The 22,526-nt window shown below is 39.0% G+C and overlaps 2 protein-coding genes across 6 annotated transcripts in view; both read left to right on the top strand.

The window, feature by feature from the left end:
- The first annotated feature begins 161 nt into the window (after nucleotides 1-161).
- LOC104117757 (BTB/POZ domain-containing protein FBL11) overlaps nucleotides 162-22,526 on the top strand; it is a 31,750-nt gene continuing 9,385 nt past the window's right edge. Inside the window, exons 1-13 of one of the 5 annotated variants that reach the window (XM_009628842.4) lie at nucleotides 162-768; nucleotides 1,270-1,660; nucleotides 1,746-1,796; nucleotides 4,317-4,437; nucleotides 11,360-11,501; nucleotides 11,626-11,672; nucleotides 17,328-17,416; nucleotides 17,509-17,614; nucleotides 18,476-18,512; nucleotides 18,614-18,765; nucleotides 19,535-20,084; nucleotides 20,824-21,099; nucleotides 21,677-21,822. In XM_009628842.4, coding sequence (XP_009627137.1) covers nucleotides 1,479-1,660; nucleotides 1,746-1,796; nucleotides 4,317-4,437; nucleotides 11,360-11,501; nucleotides 11,626-11,672; nucleotides 17,328-17,416; nucleotides 17,509-17,614; nucleotides 18,476-18,512; nucleotides 18,614-18,765; nucleotides 19,535-20,084; nucleotides 20,824-21,099; nucleotides 21,677-21,822 — 1,899 coding nt within the window. In that variant the 5' untranslated portion in view covers nucleotides 162-768; nucleotides 1,270-1,478. The other 4 variants (XM_009628845.4, XM_033661671.2, XM_009628846.4 and 1 more) reach the window with 4 other exon arrangements.
- Nucleotides 11,681-17,246, top strand: LOC138906811 (uncharacterized). Its single transcript, XM_070196517.1, has 3 exons — nucleotides 11,681-14,678; nucleotides 15,431-15,453; nucleotides 15,500-17,246. Exons 1-3 carry the CDS (start codon nucleotides 13,287-13,289, stop codon nucleotides 16,530-16,532), a joined length of 2,448 nt encoding a protein of 815 aa, XP_070052618.1. The 5' UTR covers nucleotides 11,681-13,286; the 3' UTR covers nucleotides 16,533-17,246.

Raw genomic sequence — 22,526 nt, forward strand, 5'->3', positions numbered from 1 at the left:
ACTTCTGGTAGTTGTATATTTCTTGCAAATTCTGCTGGAGTTTAAGTGGATGTAACAATTTTATCCACTTTGTAATCCTTTATTAAGATAATTAGGATGAAAACAAATACCAAAATAGGTATTGTATATGTAACATATAACCAAGCAAGCGATGATAAAGATATTAAAATATAAGCATAAGGCTCAAATTAAATTACGTAAATTTAGCCACTCTAAATGTAAGTGATATCTACGTCACTATTGCCAAGAAGAAAAACTCACCACCTCAAGAATATAATTTGTCTTATGATGCTCGGAATGAACAAGATCTAATCACGGACATAGGAGTCTCGCATCGAAGATGAACACAACTAACAAGGGATCGCTGGAGAAGGTATGCCTTTGGGATTTTACTCTTCATGTAGATGGTCAAAGAGTTCTCTCCAATGAGACGCGGCTTCTTCTAGGGTTCGAAATGACCACAGGTAAGGCTTTGCTTTCTCACGTGTTTCCAAAATTTCCTCCACTTCAGAAGATCTTTTGGTTTTTAAAGTGAGACAACCAATTAGAGCACTCCACTTCTGACTACAATTATCAAGGACACCAACTCTATAGTACTGCTGCACCTGATGGACCGGAGAGTAGCAGAACCAGAGGGCATCAAAGTAAGGGGCGCATAATACTCGCCGTGGTTGCTTTTTTGAACTCATCTGAAAGGTTTGCTGAATTCGTCGGTAGAAACGTTGATGGCAAATAAGTATAAAGATCTCCGATTAACCGGTGATGTCGGTAAGTAGCAAAATCGGTAAACTGCATGGGCCCATTAGCTCAGTTGGTTAGAGCATCGTGCTGATAACGTGTTATAAAATAAAAATTGTAAAGTAAAGACAAGTATAGAGAGAAATTGATATATTATTCAAATTCAAACTTATGTACCTAATGAACTGAAAACTGCTCTATTTATAGAAGAAAGGAAGCAGCTGCGAGACTTTTCACGAAGCAGCTGCAAGGCTTTTCTTTAGCTGCTTGTAAGCTGTTTGCATGAGATGCTTGCAACCTGCCTGTTTAATAATAAGTTGCTGCAAATCATTTTATTGAGCTGCTTGCAACCTGTCTGCATCAGCTGCTTGTAGATAAACTTCAACAGAGTACTAAATGAATAATCTTCCTCTATAGCGGGGTAATAAATGAACATACTCAATATAATTATTTTGGTAACATGATCATTATTGTATAACAGAGGCGTATTTTTTGACCATTTGCATCTAACATATTAAAATTTTATTTCAGAAGTGAAAGTTCTTCAATGAATAGTACTCCCCATTTTTTCGCTTTCCAATTGGAATGGTACCGCGAACAAAACAGGTTCAGATTTCGAAAAGCCAAAAATATAAAGGGGTAAAGTGAAAATAACACCAAAAGAGCAGCTGCAAGATATTTTTGCATTTGGCACCAATTCACACACAACACTGAAGCTGAACTACCTGAATACTTCCGGTATGGAGTCCAACGCCGGTACAGCCGACGGCGAGACTGTAATTCTCAACTGTATCGAACCCAACGGCTCCAGTCTACATGAAGATCACGAAGAGATTGTCATTTCAACAGTTGAAGTCGGTCAGTGGGACTTACCATCACTTGCTCATCGCCCAATCATTAAAATTAAAGCTAATCGGCAAAGGTAAATTACGTATTTTATACCTTTAACATTTGTAAAGAAGTGTTTGCCTTTTGCTTTTCGTTTAACTTGATCTTTGAACTTTCAGGCTCGTTCAGCAGTCGTCATATTTTCACGGACTATTGTGTGGAAGCTTTAGGTATAATTTCTTTTATTCATCTTTAGTTGTTTCTTACTCCCACAACAACAACAACAGCAACAAACCCAGTTTGATCCCATAAATGGGGTCTGTTTCTTACTCCTACATGGTAAATAAATATTCTACTATTAAGTACAAACTTAATTTTCTGTGGAATGTTATGGGGCATGATAATATGAATATGGTTAATAACTCTCCCCCTCAAGTTGGAGCATATAGATTGCGAGCTCAGAACTTGCTATACATAAATGTGATCCTCGGGGTTCATAATTCATTCGTAAATAGTGGTGATGAGTGAGGAATGTGTTTTGCCGCAGATAAAGTGATAATCAATCTCAATATGTTTCGTCCTCTGATAGGATACTGGTTTAGATGCGTTGTTATCACATCTTGATTGTGACAAACTAAAATTCATTTGAATTAACTCAAGTATATGGTTTAGCCGCATAAGATTCATGGTGTTGTTAGGACCATAGCTCTATATGCAACTTCTACACTTGATCTAGTAGCCACATTTTGCTTGTTACTTGTCCAAGAGACCAGGTTTCTACCATTCAAAACAAAGTATCAAGACGTAGGTCGCTATCTGATGGAGATCCAACCCTATATTCATTTACAAACCTGAAAATTTTACTATTTCCTTGATCTTGTAGAGTATTCCTTGTCCTAGATTACTCTTGAATCATATCAAAGGATGTGTACCACTTTATCTCATTAACTATCACAAGTGCCTTGAAAAAACTGACTGATAATATTGACAACAACGCAATATCTAGACAATGCTAAAGATAATTCAACCTACCAATCTTAGGACTCCTCAGCCTTGAAGTTGCTTGACTTTAGGATGTATAGGTGAGTCGATTGGTCGATAGTTAGGCATACCGGTTTTGCCCAAAATAGCCGGAGCAACTTTCCTCTATAGAGAGGGACAAATGAATTGGACTAACCTACCTTTATCCCCAACAAGTACTTGTGTTATTCCGTATGGAAGTAAGTGAGAGATGTTATTTTATTACCTAAATATTTACTGTTGTCTCCGGTAATAATTTATCATCCACATATATGGCAAGGTAGAGACATCAACTCTGCGTAGAGTGTCGATGAAAAATGGAATGATCTGACTAGATACGGGCTAATCAAAATTGTTGAACTACAGAATCAAAACGTCCAAACCAAGCTCATGGAGACTGGTCATATCGTCTGAGACTCCTGAATCAAGAAGTCACCCAAAGGATGAAGACTGGGGTAGATATGTAGCTGAATTACCTTTATGTGTGAGAGAGATGGTAGAAAATATGTAGGGTCCTTAAATTTTAGGAATATGTTGCAATTGTCATTAGAAACCACAATTGACTGATCTCCTGAAGGGGCTTTCTATTTTTATTTGACAATATAGTATTTATGATTAGAAAAGAAGGAATAACTTGTCTTTAATATACTTTAAGGAGTGGATTTTGACAAAATCCAACTGAAAAATAGATCCAGCACGTCGAAAAATCAAAGGACCTTTTTTGGTCTTGTACTTGCTGTCATGTCATTGACTGTACTACTGACATGGGCTAACTGGACTATTGAGTGAACTAACTGATTAATGATGTGGCGGCTGGCTAGGTTTACCGTGGCGTTGGCTGAACCTAATGTGGTGCTAACATGGAATATTACCCGAATAAAAGCTGGTGACTAGATGAATGCCCCGGCAGTGATGGACTCTGTTGGAGCATGAGGGCTCGTATGGTATGCCTTTTGACCAGTATCCTTTTTTGACTATCATGTTCATCACGACGAGATGCATCTCCAGGTGTAGTGGTTGATTGGATGAGACACAGATCTTGAAGCGACGGGCGTACACCATACTATTTTTGTCAGAAAACTCTTTTGGTGATTGAAAGCAACTCAAACTTCGATATTCCCTCCCCTTAGTTCTTACACCTTGTGAAGCACACGAGAATTAAATGAATTTTCCTGTATTGACTATTGAGTGAATAATAATGTACTAGAATAACTTCATATATAGAAGTTTTAGAGTACGTATAATATGTAAACAGTTATTTCCTTCTCCTAACGCGATAAGTAAATGTTCTCCTATTCCTTATGTTTCATTTTATATGACAATGTTTGATTGGTATGGAGTATAACTAATAAAGAGAGACTATTGACACAAGCTAAATATGTATACCATACCGAAATACCTTTTATCTTGTGGTTGTATACATGACATATCATGCTTATAAGAGAGTGCTTTAAAGGTAAAATGTGAGTGTTAGAATTAAGGAGTTACCAGATATAGTAAGATGTCAATTTTTTGGAACGTACTAAAAAGGAAAGGCTGTTATATGAAATATAATGGAGGGAGTAATAATTATATAGAATATACGTAGAATATTATATGGGATGTTACAAGAGATAATGCATGAAGAAGATTATAACATAATTACTTCTTTTTTTAAAATAAGTATTATAACGTAATTGCTTTCTTTTCTGAGATTACCTTACCTCTTAATTGTATGGTTACTGTTTCAGTGAATCTTGCTTCGACTCTATATCTATTCATTGGGACATGGAGTCTCTTTTGAGCATGTTGAGGTTTCTTTTTGGATGTTCATTGGACCTTACTTCAGAGAGCTTCCTTCCGTTGTATGAGGTAAGAATTCCAGTTGCCAATATATTTTCATCACTGAAGGTGTCAACAATTCCTTTTATCTGCTGAAGAGGTATCACTGAATTTCTGAGTGTATTTTCTGTTGGTCACCTGGAAACTTCTCAGAGTACTTTACCATTTTTTGTTAGCCTAGTAAGGTCATATTGCCTGCGGAGTAAGTAGTGCCCTTTTAGTGGATAAGAGTTCAGTATGCCTCTTTTTTTTGGGGGTTAGGAGGGTGGGGTTAAATAAGGTAATTTGTTCTATCAATCAAAACAGCACCTAGGAGGTATTGAATGTGTATCATTGCAAAAACTCAGTCTTCCATCGTAAATGTAGGGAATTGAGGAAATCTAATTTAGGGTCTAAATCATTCATTCAGCACGGTATACCAAAAGTGTGCTGCGTTTGCATTGAGCTCAATGCTGCTAGAGTATTCCAGGACAAAAACATGCTCCAACTTTAGTTTGGGAAAGGTTCGTCTTAGCATCGCAATGTTGTAACTTAGTGGAATATTTTTCTGGGATAACATTGACTTCCCTCCAAAGCAGTTACAAACTATGTTGCTCGGACTCCCCGTGCGAGTATCTGATATTGGTGCTGATTTAGAGATCAAATTCTTCAGCACATAAATTTTAAGATTCGGGGCTATGGATCCGAGTGCAGATACGGAACAATAAATTTATATATTTCGATTAGTTAAAGTTATTGAACTAAAACTAATTAAAACATAATTCTTTATAAACACCTAATATTTTTTTCATAAGATATCTCGTGTAATAGAAAAGCATTCTCATACATTACGTATAACAATGTCATATATATATTAAACATTGTTAGTGTCCCACATCGGTTGGGTGGGAGGCCATTTGTCTCCTTATATGTCCTTGGGCAATCCTCACCTTTTAAGCTAGCTTTTGGGGTTGAGTTACGCCCAAGGACCATTTAGCATGGTATAAGAGCCAGCCCCCCCAAATAATCGTTTCACCAGATGTTGGACCCCCATATTATCTTGTCCACGCTCCAGTTACCAGGCCTGGACGGCAGAGGTGTTAGTATCCCACATCGATGGGTGGGAGACATATATGTCTCATTATTTGGACTTGGACAATCCTCACCTAGCTAGTTTTTCGAGTTGAGTTAGGTCCAAGATCCATTTCTTTATCATGGTATCAGAGCCAGGTCCCTGATGTTGGGCCCCGGGATAGATTGTTCACGCTCCAACTGACAGGTCTGAGCGTCAAGGGGGAGAGGTGATGGAATCCTACATCAGAAATGAATGGGTTCCTTGGATTCTTTATATAGCTTGGGCAATCCACATCCTTTGAGCTAGCTTTTGGAGTTGAGCTAGGTCCAAAGTCCATTTATCATGGTATCAGAGTCAGGCCCATCCCAATTTATTATTATCGATGTTGGACCCCTATTTATGTTGTCCACGCTCTAGTTTGCAAGCCTGGGCGTGATGTGGGGGGGGGGTTGAGTCGTGTCCCATATCGGTGGGTAATGGGTGTCTTGGTCTCCTTATATAGTCTTGTGCAATCCTTACCTCATAAGCTAGCTATCAAACCAAATACCCAATCAATCTATATTTCTTGGTCATAAAATGTAGTTAAAGTACCCAAGGTAACCAAATTCGGTATGGATTCCACACCTACACCCATGTTGTGTCGACACAGATGCGATAGAGATTTTGAAGAGTCCGCACAACATATGTTACAAACATGTTTATTTAAAGTTTCATTCTTTTATATTCAGATTTTGTCAATTAAGGATGTTAGATAGTTATGTGTAAATGATTCTAGTCCCATATGTAGTAGGAGTAAAATATGTCATAGTCGCATATGTAGTAGGAGTAGAATATGTATTATATATAGGGCTCATTGTATCATTGTTAAAAAATAGAATTTTCTCCTGTGCATTCTCACATGGTATCAGAGCTTCAGTTAGAAAGTTATCGTTGTGCGTCATTCCAACGACATCCGGAAAGAAAGATCTCGTGGCCGTGCAATTTTCTGGCAACTTCGTCTTGTTCCCAGGGTTCATCACTGCTATAGTGGTACTGTGCATATACAAGTATCACCATTAGATTCGAAACTCTTGTGCGACCAAACCCCAAAAATCCCAGAAATCCCAGTCCTATCGAAACAGAAAAGTCAGTCACCGTGCGTCTTTCCGATTGACGAATCAAGATTGATTTGCGTTATCTCCTCATCGATAAGTGTTGTGCGAAAACTAACACTACCATCATGTTCGGAAAAGTCAGGCGACAAAACCCCAGTCAATTGCTCTGGCAAAAAGTCCCTCACGCGCCATCAGAACTAGGGTTCCGGTGAGCGCGTCTGACACACGCGCCGGCGCGTGGAGCACTTTCCAGCTAGAATTTTCAAAAAATTCTTCAGGACAGTCGTTTCATGGGGTGATTCCGAGTCCACTGGTATAATTTCCTACAAATTTCGAGAACTTTGGAGTTTTCCGGCGAGTTACAGTTAGGGGTGTTCATCGGTCGATACGGTATTTAGACTATTCGGTTCGGTATTTCCGGTATTCGGTTTCCTAAAATGCTGTACCAATACCGTTCCTAATTAAATTTGGTATGGTTCGGCTTTTCGCCTTTCGGTTTCGGTTGATTCGGTACGGTAACTTCGGTTTGTTCGGTTCTAAAGCAACTTTTCAAACGTAATATTTAGGGGAGCATAAGTTTAGAATAATGTTTACAAACTTCATCAACATGTAAATATGTCTGGTCTAAAGCTCTAACTTGCATCTCTATAATGCACCAGACACCAGTAAGCTTCTCAACATGTGACCAAAATAAGTATTTACAAGTGTTGTTTACAGAAACCATTCGTGTACCATCCATTAACCACATAGACAAAAATAGGTGGCGCACAAGCTTTAGCAAAAGAACACGGAACTAGAAACATTCTCCTGAAAACTTCGTGTTGCAAGGGTGACAGAATATTTAAAATTAATCCAATATCTAACAAAATAAATTGATGACATTTATCAACTAAATAAAAGCTTGACTTACCATATGTGTTGCAACTAACAACTATGCATCAACGATGCAAGGCTCTGTTCCATTGTTGGGCAAGCCTAAAGAGAATTCAAGGTAATTTGTTATGCAATATGAACAATAAACTAATTGCAAATATCAATATAGAGCAGTGTTGTGAAGAGCGTTAAGCGAGGAAAAACGACAACCCCCATTTCGCTTAAAGCAAGAAGCGAGAAGCGAAGCGCTCGCTTTTTTGAAGTGAAGCGGAATTTTAAAAAAATATTAAAATAAATATACCATTTGACTATTAAAATATACCATTCTGTTAAAAACTGGGCAGCATAAAAACAGTGAAAGAAGAACTGGGCAGCATTTCAACGAAGAGGAGAAGACTGAGAAAGAAGAACCGAAGGGAAAAAAAAATTCGCCAGCATTTCGCTGCTATTTGGACGCTGAAACAGTGAAAGAAGAAGAAGAAGAAAAAGAAGGAGGAGGAGGAAGAAGAAATCACATACCTGTTGCTGCTGGTCGTATGTTAAGTTGAAAAGTGTACAAGACTTGGAACCCTAGTCGCCTCTTTCTCTCTGTTGCTGCTGGTCGTATGTTTTAATAAAAGAACACCTTTCTTTTTTAATTAAATAGGTTGGCAGGTGTTTAAAACAGAGAAGCGCTCGCTTCGGTCGCCTCGCTTTGCGCTTTTTAGTGGGAAGCGCACGCTTTTGCCTACCTGAGTCGCTTCATATAGCAGAAACGGTCGTAGGGTCGCCTCGCTTCGCTTCTCGCTTTAAGCGAGGAAGCGACCGCTTTTCACAACCCTGATATAGAGTGCATACAAATAAAATATTCTTACCAAGTTTAAATTGTACGAGATAATCTATATCTTCCTCAACTCTAACAGGAAGTAATTCGTTTCGAAGCCAATCTTGACAACACACAAGAGCTTGTACTAATTTGGGAGTCAATGAGCTCCTAAAACAATCAAGAATACGGCCTCCCGTACTAAAAGCACTCTCTGATGCCACACTAGACACAGGACCAAAACATCACTAGCAATCTCGGCAACAATCGGAAATCTAGGTTTGTTCACTTTCTACCAAAGCAAGATATCAAAACCATCACCTCCATCATCACATTCTTCATCTAGATACTTCTCTAACTCTGTTTTAGCATCTGAATTTTCATTTTCAGCTTTGTGCCTCTTGTATTGTTGTGAAAATGTTGCCTTTAAAGTTTTAGATTGAGTTCCATGACTACTTGCACTTGACGTCTCTGATGAGCTACTTGATGAAGAAGATGAAGCATGATCATTTTTTGAGTGTTTCTTTGCATACTCATTAAACAAAGTAGGCATGTAGCTTTTCACTTCTCCTACTATATTTTTTCCTGTTTCTTCCCCGAACATGCTCACAAGTGCATAAGTAACATACTCAAACTTATGGCGCGGATCCAAAATACATGCAATAAAGATCATCTTATTCATCTTTTCTGGAGTACTCCAATACTTGTCAAATTTTTCTTTCATCTTTCCTGCCATTGAACTCAAGTCAACGTTATCTTCTGCTATCAAACTTTTCAAATTATAATGAAGTTCACATATTTCAACAAAATGAACATTTGATGTAACATAAAGTTAACCAGAGATCTTCAAGGTAAGTACAAAAAAAGTTTCAAGAAATCTCACCATGAGCCTCACACTTTCCCAATCAGAACTTACAAGTGAACCCACTGATTTTCCATCTTCACACACATGAGTAAGAAGATATTGCAACAATCCATGATCAAGAGCACCATAACTTGCAAATGCATGCTCGAATTCTTTTGCCACATTTAACATCAAGTAGGTGGAGTTCCACCTAGTAGGAACATCCAAGCATAGTGATTTCTTACATGCAATCTTTTCAATTTCACAACATTCTTTAAACTTTTTCCACCTCGCAGGAGATTGCCTAATATATCTCACTGCTTGTCTAACGCGTTTCACAGAATCACCCACTTCTTTCAGACCATCTTGAACAACAAGATTGAGGATGTGAGCCATACATCTCATATGGAGGTGTTTACCATCCATCATATTAGTTCCCCATTTGGTAAGTTGCTTAGACAACTCTTTTCACTGTGACATCATTTGAACTTGCGTTATCAACTGTAACAGTTCATATGAGACTGTTACATATGTAACAGATATTTTAACAAGTCCCTCGTTGGTCCTTGTATTAGTTACATATGTAATAAGCTCAGTACATATGATTTGTATGCACCGGCTTGAGGGAGAATGTTAGATAGTTATATGTAGATAATTCTAGTCTCATATGTAGTATGAGTAGAATATGTCCGAGTCCCATATGTAGTAGGAGTAGAATATGTATTATATATAGGGCTCATTGTATCATTGCTAAAAAATAGATTTTTCTCCCGTGCATTCTCATAAAGGACATCTTGTCAATATAATAGTTTTTGATTAATAATTCGAATCTTGATTTTTGTTCCCTTCCCATTCTTATTTGCCCTGGTGTTGGACGCACTGACACACCATATTCAAGGAGAGGTGCCATGGTGTATGTTATTCGCTGATGACATTGTTCTGATTGATGAGACGCGAAGTGGCGTTAACGAGAGGATGGAGGTTTGGAGACAGGCCCTCGAGTCTAAGGGTTTCAAGTTGAGCATGACGAAGACGGAATATCTTGAGTGCAAGTTCAGTGCCGAGCCGAGGGAAGCGGGCATGGACGTGAGGCTTGGATCGCAGGTCATTTCCAAGAGATACAGTTTCAAGTACCTTGGGTCGGTTATCCAGGGGTATGGGGAGATCGATGGGGATGTCACACACCGTATAGGGGTGGGGTGGATGAAATGGAGGTTAGCATCTGGAGTCTTGTGTGTCAAGAAAATGACACCGCTACTCAAAGGTAAGTTTTATAGAGCGGTGGTTAGACCGGCCATGTTGTATGGGGCTGAGTGTTGACCAGTTAAGAACTCATATATCCAGAAGATGAAAGTAGCAGAAATGAGGATGTTGAGGTAGATGTGCGGGCACACTAGGATGGATAAGATTAGGAATGAAGATATTCGGGAGAAGGTGGGTGTGGCTCCCATTGATGACAAGATCCGGGAAACGAGTCTCAAATGGTTCGGGCACGTACAGAGGAGAAGCTTGGATGCCCCGGTAAGGAGGTGCGAGCGGTTGGTGTTGGTGGGTACGAGGAGAGGTAGAGGGCGGCCGAATAAGTATTGGGGAGAGGTGATCAGGCGGGATATGGCGAGGCTTCAGATCTCCGAGGACATGGCACTCGATAGGAAGCGGTGAAGGTCGAGCATTAAGGTTGTAGGTTAGGAGGTTGTTGAGCATATTTAGTCTACTAGTGTGAGGCTAGGCTGATAGGATTTAGTCTTAGACTGCTAGTGGTCAATGTTGTGTTTACACTACTCTTTCGTTTTTATAGTGTCGGGCCTTATTTACTGGTTATTATTTTCTGCTTTCCATCTATATGCTGGTTCTTGTGATGTTATTATTTCTATGGTTTTTTGTTGATGGCACTGATATATTGTTTCTTTTCGTTCTCTTGAGCCGGGGGTCTATCGGAAACAACCTCTCTACCCCTCAGGTACAGGTAAGGTCTGCGTACACACTACCCTCCCCAGACCCCACTTGTGAGATTTTACTGGGTCGTCGTCGTTGTTGTTGTTGTTGTTCTCTCTTCTTCCGTGAGAGGGTAGAAAGGAGTGATCTATGTCACGTTGGAAAGATGTTTCATTTTTCTCTCTTTTGATGTTTTACCACAACTGAAGGTCTCTTTAGGTCTCTTTTGTTGCTCTGCAAGTCTCTATCACGTGATTAGATGCAATCTGTTGTTTGTTCAATAATTTCTAATATCTGATCGTAGACATTTTTCTTGATAAATCTCTGATCTTGCACACTTACTGCGTCAGGCTGCATTATTTTTTGGAGCGGAAAAGCTTCTTTTGGTTTGTCGAAGTTGGCTGAACTATGTAACATCAGAAGGCAGGATTCGGCCTCCTCAATTGCATTTAGGAGATTTGGTCCATATCTGGGAGTATGGTAGAGAGAATGGTAACAATGTCTTTGATTTTTGGTTACTGGAAAAATGATAATTGCAGCATATTGCTATTCATATTACATTTTTAATGTGATACCATGGGTTGTCTCTTATAGATTAACATGGGATATCATGCAGCAACTGATTTTATTCCACAATTGACTGATTGTCTGGCGAGGAACTTTGTAAGTGCTTAAATTGTACTATGTCCCAGTCCCCAAATTGTTCTGTTATTGAATGTTTTCTTGAATTGATTAGTTTGATTCAAATGTATATACACACAGCATGCCTCTATAGGATGGTCGATTAAACCGTACTGCACATCCTTTAATGTTTCTTCGTCCATCCTTTCTCTTCCTTGATTTCGCTCCTTCTCCAGCTTCATTTTTCTTCTCCTCCATCCAGTTACTATCTCTTTTCCATTTCCTTCATGCTTCTTTCTTCTCTTTCCCATTGGCAACTTCAATAAAGACAACTTGCAAAAAATTTGGCAACAATTTTGCTGTTTAGTTGCAGAACTCACTTGATGTAATTATCAGATCAATGGTGTTCTCATTTTTTGACAAGTTATCTGGAAACACTGATATCGCATGTGGTTAGGATTGGATGAAATGTGAATTTTGAGACAGTTGTTACCAAGAAAAATTTTCAGCATAGTAACTGCAACAAATTTGTCTTTCTGAGGGGTCTTTGATAATGGAAGAGGTTCTGTTCATGTTCTTGTTTTGAGACTATTGTAAGCCGGTGAGAGAATGTTGTTTTGTTACTTTTTGTTAAAAATATATCTCTCAAAACGTTTTTAGGAAAAGGACAACAACAACAAACCCAGTAGTTTCCCATGAGTGGGGTCTGGGGAGGGTAAGATGTACGTAACCTTACCCCCACCCTACCCCTGGAAGGGCAGAGAGGCTGTTTCCGATGTTTTTAGGAAAAGGACCATTTTTAAAAAGAAATAGACAAAATGTGCACACTTGCTTTGAAAACCATCCTTTTCTCCACACCCTTACTACAGCTTACCTACTCACCCTTTGTTAGTCACTCCGCATTTGTTTTAAAGAAATTTTCATGCCATTAGATCTGCTTCAGCTTTTCAGTCTTTTTTTTTATGTCAGTTCTGCCGAAACAACAAAAAATGTATTACTTTGAAATATTAGCAGGAACATTTCTAGCTATCAAACAAGCCCAGGAGCTGTTGCAGTGATTTACCAAAATAAGCCAGTGAAAACATGTTGTCCTTCATATTAGTTTTAAGTATTTTGAATTTTAAGTTGCGATGTCACTGTTAGTTTACAGCATGTATATAGTGTAGTATTGTCCCACATTGGTAGAAGAGTAGTATGTCCTTGTATAGTATAGCTATAAATAAGGACCTCTTGTATTGTATTGTTCATCTAATATCAATAACATATTTTCTCCCGTGCCTTCTCACATGGTATCAGAGCAATTGTGAGAGACTTATCGCTGTGCATAAATTCCAGTGATTCCGGGAAAGAGAAATCAGTACTTTTTTAAGGCTGTTTTCTATCTGCTTCATTTCTGTCAGTGTTGTGCAAAATCCAACACTACCACAAGAGTCGTTACTGTCCGGCGAACAAACCCCAGTGAAAAACTCCGGCAGCAGCCTCCTCACGCGCCTCCACGCGCCACCAGAAGCTCAGTTATGTAGCATCTTGTGGCGATCTATTGATTCCAAGTTGATACCCTCGTTTCGTCCATTCCAGACATGTTATTTGGTTTGGGCAAAGGCACGGACCTTATACACTAATGACATATCTCGCTTCTATGATGTGATATCACGGATGACAAACTTAAAGAAGCAGGAATTGGATATGTCTACTTACTTGGGTCAAGTACAGGCAGTCATGGAGGAATTTGAGAAGTTGATGCCAGTTTCTGCTAGTGTGGAAAAACAACAAGAGCAGCGACAGAAGATGTTTCTCGTTCTTACCCTCGCTGGACTTCCTAATGATCTTGATTCAGTACGCGACCAGATTTTGGCTAGTCCGTCTGTCCCGACAGTTGATGAATTATTCTCTCGATTACTCCGCCTTGCTGCAGCACCAAGTCCACCAGTGATCTCATCACAGATACTTGATTCCTCTGTTCTTGCATCCCAGACAATGGATGTTCGGGCATCTCAAACTATGGAGCATAGACGAGGAGGAGGTCGTTTTGGAAGATCTAGACCCAAGTGTTCTTATTGTCACAAACTTGGACACACTCGTGAAATGTGTTATTCCTTACATGGTCGTCCACCCAAAAATGCTTACATTGCTCAGACCGAGACTCCAGGTAACCAAGGATTTTCTTTATCTAAAGAAGAATATAATGAGCTCCTTCAGTATCGAGCAAGTAAGCAGACATCTCCACAAGTAGCCTCAGTTGCTCAGACTGATACTTCTGTTACTTGTAATTCTTTTGCTTGTGTTTCCCAGTCTAGCACTCTTGGCCCATGGATCATGGACTCCGGCGCTTCTGATCACATCTCTGGTAATATATCACTTTTGTCAAATATTGTATATTCACAGTCTCTTCCCACTGTTACTTTAGCCAATGGATGTCAAACTAAGGCAAAAGGAGTTGGACAAGCTAATCCCTTGTCTTCTATCACCCTAGATTCCGTTCTTTATGTCCCTGGCTGTCCTTTTAGTCTTGCATCTGTTAGTCGTTTGACTCGTGCCCTCCATTGTGGTATATATTTTATTGACGATTCTTTTATTATACAGGACCGCAGTACGAGACAGACAATTGGTACAGGACGTGAATCAGAAGGCCTTTACTACCTTAACTCACTCAGTCCTTCCACAACATGTCTAGTTACAGATCCTCCAGATCTAATCCACAGACGTTTAGGACATCCGAGTTTATCCAAACTTCAGAAGATGGTGCCTAGTTTATCTAGTTTGTCTACATTAGATTGTGAGTCGTGTCAACTTGGGAAACATACCCGAGCCTCCTTTTCGCGTAGTGTTGAGAGTCATGCAGAGTCTGTCTTCTCCTTAGTTCATTCTGATATATGGGGCCCTAGTAGAGTCAGTTCATCCTTGGGATTTCGTTATTTTGTCAGTTTCATTGATGATTATTCAAGATGTACTTGGCTTTTCTTAATGAAAGATCGTTCTGAGTTATTTTCTATATCCAGAGTTTCTGTGCTGAAATCAAAAACCAATTTGGTGTTTCTATTCGCATTTTTCGCAGTGATAATGCCTTAGAATATTTATCTTCTCAATTTCAGCAGTTTATGACTTCTCAAGGAATTATTCATCAGACATCTTGTCTTTATACCCCTCAGCAAAATGGGGTTGCTGAGAGAAAGAATAGGCACCTTATTGAGACTGCTCGCACACTTCTAATTGAATCTCGTGTTCCGTTGCGTTTTTGGGGCGATGCAGTTCTCACAGCTTGTTATTTGATTAATCGGATGCCTTCATCTCCCATCAAGAAATCAGATTCCGCATTCAGTATTGTTTCCCCAGTCACCCTTATACTCTCTTCCACCTCGTATTTTTGGGAGCACGTGTTTTGTTCATAACTTAGCCCCTGGGAAAGATAAGTTAGCTCCTCGTGCTCTCAAGTGTGTCTTCCTTGGTTATTCTCGTGTTCAGAAGGGATATCGTTATTCTCCAGATCTTCGTAGGTACCTTATGTCAGCTGACGTCACATTTTTTGAGTCTAAACCTTTCTTTACCTCTGTTGACCACCATGATATATCTGAGGTCTTACCTATACCGACCTTTGAGGAGTTTACTATAGCTCCTCCTCTACCTTCGACCATAGAGGTTTCATCCATACCAACCGTTGAGGAGTCTAGTGTTGTTCCCCCTAGTTCCCCGGCCACAGGAACACCACTCTTGACTTATCATCGTCGTTTGCGTCTTCCATCAGGCCCAACTGGTTCTCGTCCTGCACCTGACCCTGCTCTTGCTGCGGACCCTGCTCCTAGTACACCGATTGCACTTCGGAAAGGTATACGGACCACACTTAACCCTAATCCTCATTATATCGATTTGAGCTATCATCGTCTGTCATCTCTCCATTATGCTTTTATATCTTCTTTGTCCTCGGTTTCCATCCCTAAGTCTACAGGTGAAGCGTTGTCTCATCCAGGATGGCGACAGGCTATGAGTGACGAGATGTCTGCTTTACATACAAGTGGTACTTGGGAGCTTGTTCCTCTTCCCTCAGGTAAATCTACTGTTGGTTGTCGTTGGGTTTATGCAGTCAAAGTTGGTCCCGATGGACAGATTGATCGACTTAAGGCCCGTCTTGTTGCCAAAGGATATACTCAGATATTTGGGCTCGATTACAGTGATACCTTCTCTCCTGTGGCTAAAGTGGCTTCAATCCGCCTTTTTCTATCCATGGCTACGGTTCGTCATTGGCCTCTCTATCAGCTGGACATTAAAAATGCCTTTCTTCACGGTGATCTTGAGGATGAGGTTTATATGGAGCAACCACCTGGTTTTGTTGCTCAGGGGGAGTCTCGTGGCCTTGTATGTCGCTTGCGTCAGTCACTTTATGGTCTAAAGCAGTCTCCTCGAGCCTGGTTTGGTAAGTTCAGCACGGTTATCCAGGAGTTTGGCATGATTCGTAGTGAAGCCGATCACTCTGTGTTTTATCGGCACTCTGCTTCAAGTCTCTGTATTTATCTAGTAGTCTATGTTGATAATATTGTTATTACTGGCAGTGATCAGGATGGTATTACCAATCTGAAGCAGCATCTCTTCCTACACTTCCAAACTAAGGATCTAGGCAGATTGAAGTACTTTCTAGGTATTGAGGTTGCCCAGTCTAGCTCAGGTATTGTTATTTCTCAAAGAAAATATGCTTTAGACATTCTTGAGGAGACGGGGATGATAGGTTGCAGACCTGTTGACACTCCGATGGATCCGAATTCTAAACTTATGCCAGGACAGGGGGAGCCGCTTAGCGATCCTGCAAGCTATAGGCGGCTGGTTGGAAAATTAAATTATCTCACAGTGACTAGACACGACATTTCTTATCCTGTGAGTGTTGGTAAGTCAGTTTATGAATTCTCCCTGTGATAGTCATTGGGATGCAGTTGTCCGCATTATTCGATATATAAAATCGGCTCCAGGCAAAGGGTTACTCTTTGAGGATCGAGGTCATGAGCAGATCATTGGATACTCAGATGCTGATTGGGCAGGATCACCTTCTGATAGACGTTCTACGTCTGGATATTGTGTTTTAGTAGGAGGAAATTTGGTGTCCTGGAAGAGCAAGAAACAAAATGTAGTTGCTCGGTCTAGTGCAGAAGCAGAATATCGAGCAATGGCTATGGCAACATGTGAGCTAGTCTGGACCAAACAATTGCTCAAGGAGTTGAAATTTGGTGAAATCAGTCGGATGGAACTTGTGTGTGATAATCAAGCTGCCCTTCATATTGCATCAAATCCGGTGTTCCATGAGAGAACTAAACACATTGAGATTGATTGTCACTTCGTCAGAGAAAAGATACTTTTAGGAGAAATTGCTACAAAGTTTGTGAGGTCGAATGATCAACTTGCAGATATTTTCACCAAGTCTCTCACTGGTTCTCGTATTGGTTATATATGTAACAAGCTCGGTACATATGATTTGTATGCACCTGCTTGAGGGGGAGTGTTAGTTTACAGCATGTATATAGTGTAGTATTGTCCCACATTGGTAGAAGAGTAGTATGTCCTTGTATAGTATAGCTATAAATAAGGACCTCTTGTATTGTATTGTTCATCTAATATCAATAACATATTTTCTCCCGTGCCTTCTCACAGTCACATCACAGGATCTTTTCTAGTCTCCATCAACTGTTTCAGATGGAATTTTCTTTCTTACTGCAGATATGGATGACTTCTTGCGACTCCTTTCACAATGTCCCTTTTGAATTGTTGCTTTCCTGTGTAAAACATCCTTGTTTGACAGTAGATAGGTTGGTACTCTCTTTATCTGTTAAAATAAAGGGTTGCCTGATGCAATGTCTTATTTCAACTGCAATACTGATTCCATGGTGACTTTTCACAGTGAGAAACATCTTTGTGATGCTATTCTACTATGGCTTGCCGCTAACACCATCCCATATGATCTTTTGAACTCCACTGGGGATGCTCGCGTTGCAATTTTCACAGAGGTATAAGATACTGGAGAGATTGTGTTCAATCACATGATATTTTCAATTGAATTTTGTCTGTCTTTGTGTGTATCGAGAGAGGCTTGGGGGGGGGGGTGACAATTTCTCAGGGTATTCTTTCAGAATTGAAGAAAACTGGAACTAGTCATGCACGGCTGCATGCTAAAGTGAGAACGCATTAGCAAATCAGGTTTAACAATCTGTGTAAGAATAATCTAGCTTACTTGGTGAGGTTAGTAATCACTGCTGGTTTGGACATTTGCAATATAAGATTCCGGAAGTGTATATCCTTAATAAAAAAAAAGGAGGATTCAGGATGTTTTTTTTAAAACAGGCAAGAAGATTTGGGAAGTGGATATTCTTTTTCTCTTTTAACAAAATAATAGTGTTTTTTCCTCTTTGTTTTTGTTGTTTTATGACATCTCATATGCGTGGCTCTTATCTTAGTTGATGACATGCCTATTTAACAGATTTTGAACCTCACACTCCGTTTTCTTGTAGAAAAAGAATATGGAGCAGCTGGTGCTCAGTTGTTTGGTTTTCTTTGCATATCTGATTTACGTATAATATTACAGGTGCATTGATCTCAGTCCTGGTCTTCCAGTTGACAAAGTGGTCCAGTTTGATAATTAACAATTATATTATATATGGAAGGTATTAATGTGAAATGAAACTCACAAGCAACTGAATCCCTTTTAGGTTAAAGGAAATTTTTGCCACTATTGCTTGAAAAATTAAACATCTAAAAGCTACAAGCTGAAGGCCTATGATTCTTGCACAGATATCTCTGCTATGTATGCATTTGAATCCTCTCTGGATTACACGAGTAATTTATGTAACCTTCATTGTCTTTTTGAACAGATCCGCACTAGCCTTTTGCCATTGCCATTTGCTGCGGGTATGAGCAGCCCTTTAAGTTGTTATTTTCAAAGCACTAACGCTCAAGTGTTATGTATCATCTGATCATTTCCTTTTTTTTATTTTTTATTTTCATTTCAGGGAAACGGAGATGCCCCCTCTTCTCAAAGTTTGCAGAAAGAAGTGTGAATGCTATTCTTAGTTTAGCTACCTCCTCTTCCTTTAGCTTAGCAAACATTCTTGGAGGTGGTGATTTTAGTCAGCTCAGAATCCGCTTGAATGAATATACTAAGGTTTACATTTAGCAGCATCCTTTCAGTTCTTGTGGATTTTGGCTTTCATTTTCTATTTTAGATGCCAGAACAATATAATCAGTGTAACAACTCATGGTTTTCTTCTTTATCCCTTTAGAATGCTTGAAATCTTGGGACTAAAGTGGTAAGTCTGACCACTTAATTATGAAAGTCATTTCACTAAAAAATTTTAAATACATTTTTTAAGGTGTTGTTATTATCTGGAAGCAAAAGGAAAACAAAAGAAAAATAAAATTAAGGAGTATATATAATTTAATCTAAACCTAGACATATTGGGAGGTGGAGTTTCTTCGAATTATGATACCTTAACTTTTTTGCCGTTGTTTCTTCACTCGCTGCTGGTATTATGCTAATAATTGAAATGGGAAATAATCTGCTTATAGTTTTCACTTCATCATATCTGTTCTTGGAGACTTTCCAAGAATTGAACTTGCTAGAACTTTGGGGATGATTTCTAAATGTAACTTTCTCCCTTTAATCAGTTGTTGGAAACTAAAAGATTAACCCATTAAACATCATCAAGAACATGCTTGCTTGCTTGATATAAAATGTTACTTAACAGTGTCAAAGTGAAGATATATTTTTGAAGTTTTCCTCTTTTACTGGAAATGTAGTTGTGAAATTTCATATAATGTAATTAACACTTACAACCATTTTCATTGCTTAGTTTCTTTTTTTTTTCCTTTTCTGAATTTACTGTTACCATTCTAAAAAGAAATTCTTTTTTTTTTCTGAATCTCCTCTGTAGATATTGGACCTTTCCGGCTGCCCACAAATTAGCTCGCCTCTTCTTCTCCTGTCCATGCTTCCTTTTTCCTATAGTGTGGACACAATGCTGACAAAGAAGCTTAATCAGCTTTCCCTCAAACTTGAGCGCTCTAATATGGATGTATCTCGGATTCCGTGGGAAAATTTTCCTGTTTTGACTTTTGAAGCAGTGGAAGTGGTGGATGTTTCAAATTGTCCTATGCTACATCTTGAGGCTGCCATTGAGTGCTTTTCCAAGTCATTTCCATCCCTAACAACATTGAAAGCAGCTTATACTTTGAACTTCAGAACAATGAAGTTGTACCAATTGTTACAGAAATGCCCACTACTCTCAGACATCGATCTAACAGTGGAGAGTAATCCTGTGATACCAGCAAAGGTGTCAGTTATATCTTCATTCCCTGCTGTAAAGCTGCAGATATCAACATCTTTCAATGAAGAGACATGTCCTGCTGTACCAACGTTTCATTTTCCTAGGCGGCTCTGGAATATTACAAAACTCATATTGGAGGGTCGAACAGATATTTATGGTATGATATTTGTAGTCCAGCAGTCCTAGCTAAAACACCTTCCCACTACCAAAGAAAAGGAAAAGTCTCATTTCGAGAAATCGTTTGTTAGTTTCTGGCCCTTAAGATGAAACTTTTCAAAGAGACTAGTATTTTTCCTGCTGTACTTGATTCTTGGTGAAAGGGTATGAGCCTTAAAGCATATTTTGGTTATGAAAAGAATGCTAGGGAGGATGCCCCAAAAATAATACTTGATGTCTTTTTTCCGTTTTGCTATTTAAAATAGTACATGATGTCTCAGATAGCTTATATTCCGAAGGGGAAGGGAGGAAGACCAATTTAAAAATAATTATCCTCTTATATTGGCAAAGTTTCCAGCCATCAAAATCATGCAATCTATACCATTGAACAACCAGACTCAAAAGACTAAAAGAAAAGAACAGTATGAAACAGAACTACTGCTGCTGGTACCCAAAGGATTCATTTATGTTGTGTGGTTCCTTTGCTTTTTCCAAAACTCTAGCTATGTAATGTTGAATACTGTTTTTAGCTTTTATGTTGTGTTTTTTAAGTGAGACCACTTCCATTTTCTCATGCATATACTTTAGGGGATCTCATCTGTATGTAGTCTTGGAATCTCGTCTGTACTCTTCTCAAGCTGTTAGAAAATGTTTATTGCAAATTCAGCTTTCACGTATACTCTTAATAATATGATGCTCTCTGCATTGACCTAACATTTCTTCTCTTTGATATTCTCCAGATTCGGATCTCCACAATATTGCAGAGTGCTGCCCTTCCTTGTATTGTATTAACCTCAATGCGTGTACTTCCATAACGGATTCTGGAATATCCGTTATATTGCTGAAATGTGTTGGCCTACATTCAATCTTCGCTTGTGATACTTTGTTTGGGCACAATTGTGTTCTGTCGCTTTGTCGCGATATCTCCAGATTTGATGGTGTGGCAATGAAAATGGAAAAGAACACCAATTCATCAGCTTACAAACTTCAAATTCTGCATATAGGAGGCTGCAAAGGTGAGCAATGTTCTGGCTTTTGTTTTCTGCCTCGTATCCTCCATGTTAATGTTTGTTAACAGAACTAAAGGTTGCATTGTAGAACTTTCAATTTGAAAATATGGTTAGCAGTTACTGCTTTGCATCTTCCAATGTGACTGTTGATAAGTTTTAGTTCATTGTGGATACAAGAACTCCTTTTTCCAAAATAAAACTGCGAGCTTGAAATGCTAGTCTTTCTGAAATAACAAAAGTAAGGATTTAGTGGAGGATGCTGCATGTTTTAGTTTCCACCTGAATCTCAGTCGAAAACAATTTACAACTCAATTAATGTATTGATAACTTAAAAAGTTTTTCTTTTTGAATGATGAGAGTTGAAACTTACATTTGAATCATTGCACCGATGACAAACAAAATTCTTGCTCAAGTGCATTCAAGAGAGCGTTTTTTGACTGATGGAATCTCATGTAAGGCTCTACATTGTAAGATAAGGAAGCTGAAAGTTATATTTGTGGACATGATTATATCTTCTTTTCCAACTTCCATGTGGTTTCTGTTATCTTTGACTTCAATTTTCAAAAACACTCCTCATTTGCAGGTATCAGTGAGATTACTCTTTTGGAGCTTATCGCTCAAACACATAGAGTAAGAAGTCTTTGTTTGAGGGAAACTCAGCTTGACGACAATTCTCTCTACAAATTTTCAGGATCGTCACTCGAGATGCTTGATGTATCTGATACTAAGGTTTGTGAGTAGTCCTAGATGAACTTAAAGTCTTCTTCCTCCAAGTTATTCTGGAAAAGATGTGGATTTTATTTTATCAGTGTGCTCTAGGGAATAAGCTGTTGCAAGTCCATGAGAAATACTTGTTGAATTTTGTGCTTGAAGCTTTTAGGGTGAGCTGTTGAAAGGGTGGAGGTCTTTGGTTGAATCTCACGACCTGCCATAGTGATAATAATATTTCTTTGTATTTGGCCCGTATAAAAGAATCCGACAGGCGACAGTACATGACAGAGCTATCAAAGACATAATCAAATGAAAAAAACTTTCCCCCTTTAACAGTTTAAGCTCTTAAAAGGGTTGTTCCCACACAAATCTGTACTTATGTATTTCAGGACATTTATATATCTAGCTTACTTTTGTACGCCCTAGTGAATCTGTTGACAGATGAAGTAGAAGCTAGAGTAGATCAGTGGACTTATTCAAACTTCACCAATCTTTTAAAGGTTTCTGGAAACTCAGATCCATGCGTTTTGAAGAAACTATTTAAAATCAGCAACCATCTAGGTACTTTATGTCACTAAACTCTCCACATCTCCATTTAAGCTCCCTCTCCACTACATGGATTACTGCCAAAGACGCCAAGGCCTTTCACTTGCTTTTATTGAGTTGTAGTATCCCAGAAGGGAGCAATTTTTGGGGGCTTTGGACTCTATAGGTGGAGCATT

The sequence above is a fragment of the Nicotiana tomentosiformis genome, chromosome 2 (genome assembly GCF_000390325.3).
Source record: "Nicotiana tomentosiformis chromosome 2, ASM39032v3, whole genome shotgun sequence".
Lineage (NCBI taxonomy): Eukaryota > Viridiplantae > Streptophyta > Magnoliopsida > Solanales > Solanaceae > Nicotiana > Nicotiana tomentosiformis.

Coding starts and splice junctions, on each gene's coding strand:
- LOC138906811 (XM_070196517.1), top strand. CDS start 13,287: ATGACAAACTTAAAGAAGCAGGAATTGGATATGTCTACTTACTTGGGT. Junction 14,679..15,430: donor TGGTGTTTCTATTCGCATTT/TTCGCAGTGATA, acceptor CCCTGCTCCTAG/TACACCGATTGCACTTCGGA. Junction 15,454..15,499: donor ACCGATTGCACTTCGGAAAG/GTATACGGACCA, acceptor TATCGATTTGAG/CTATCATCGTCTGTCATCTC.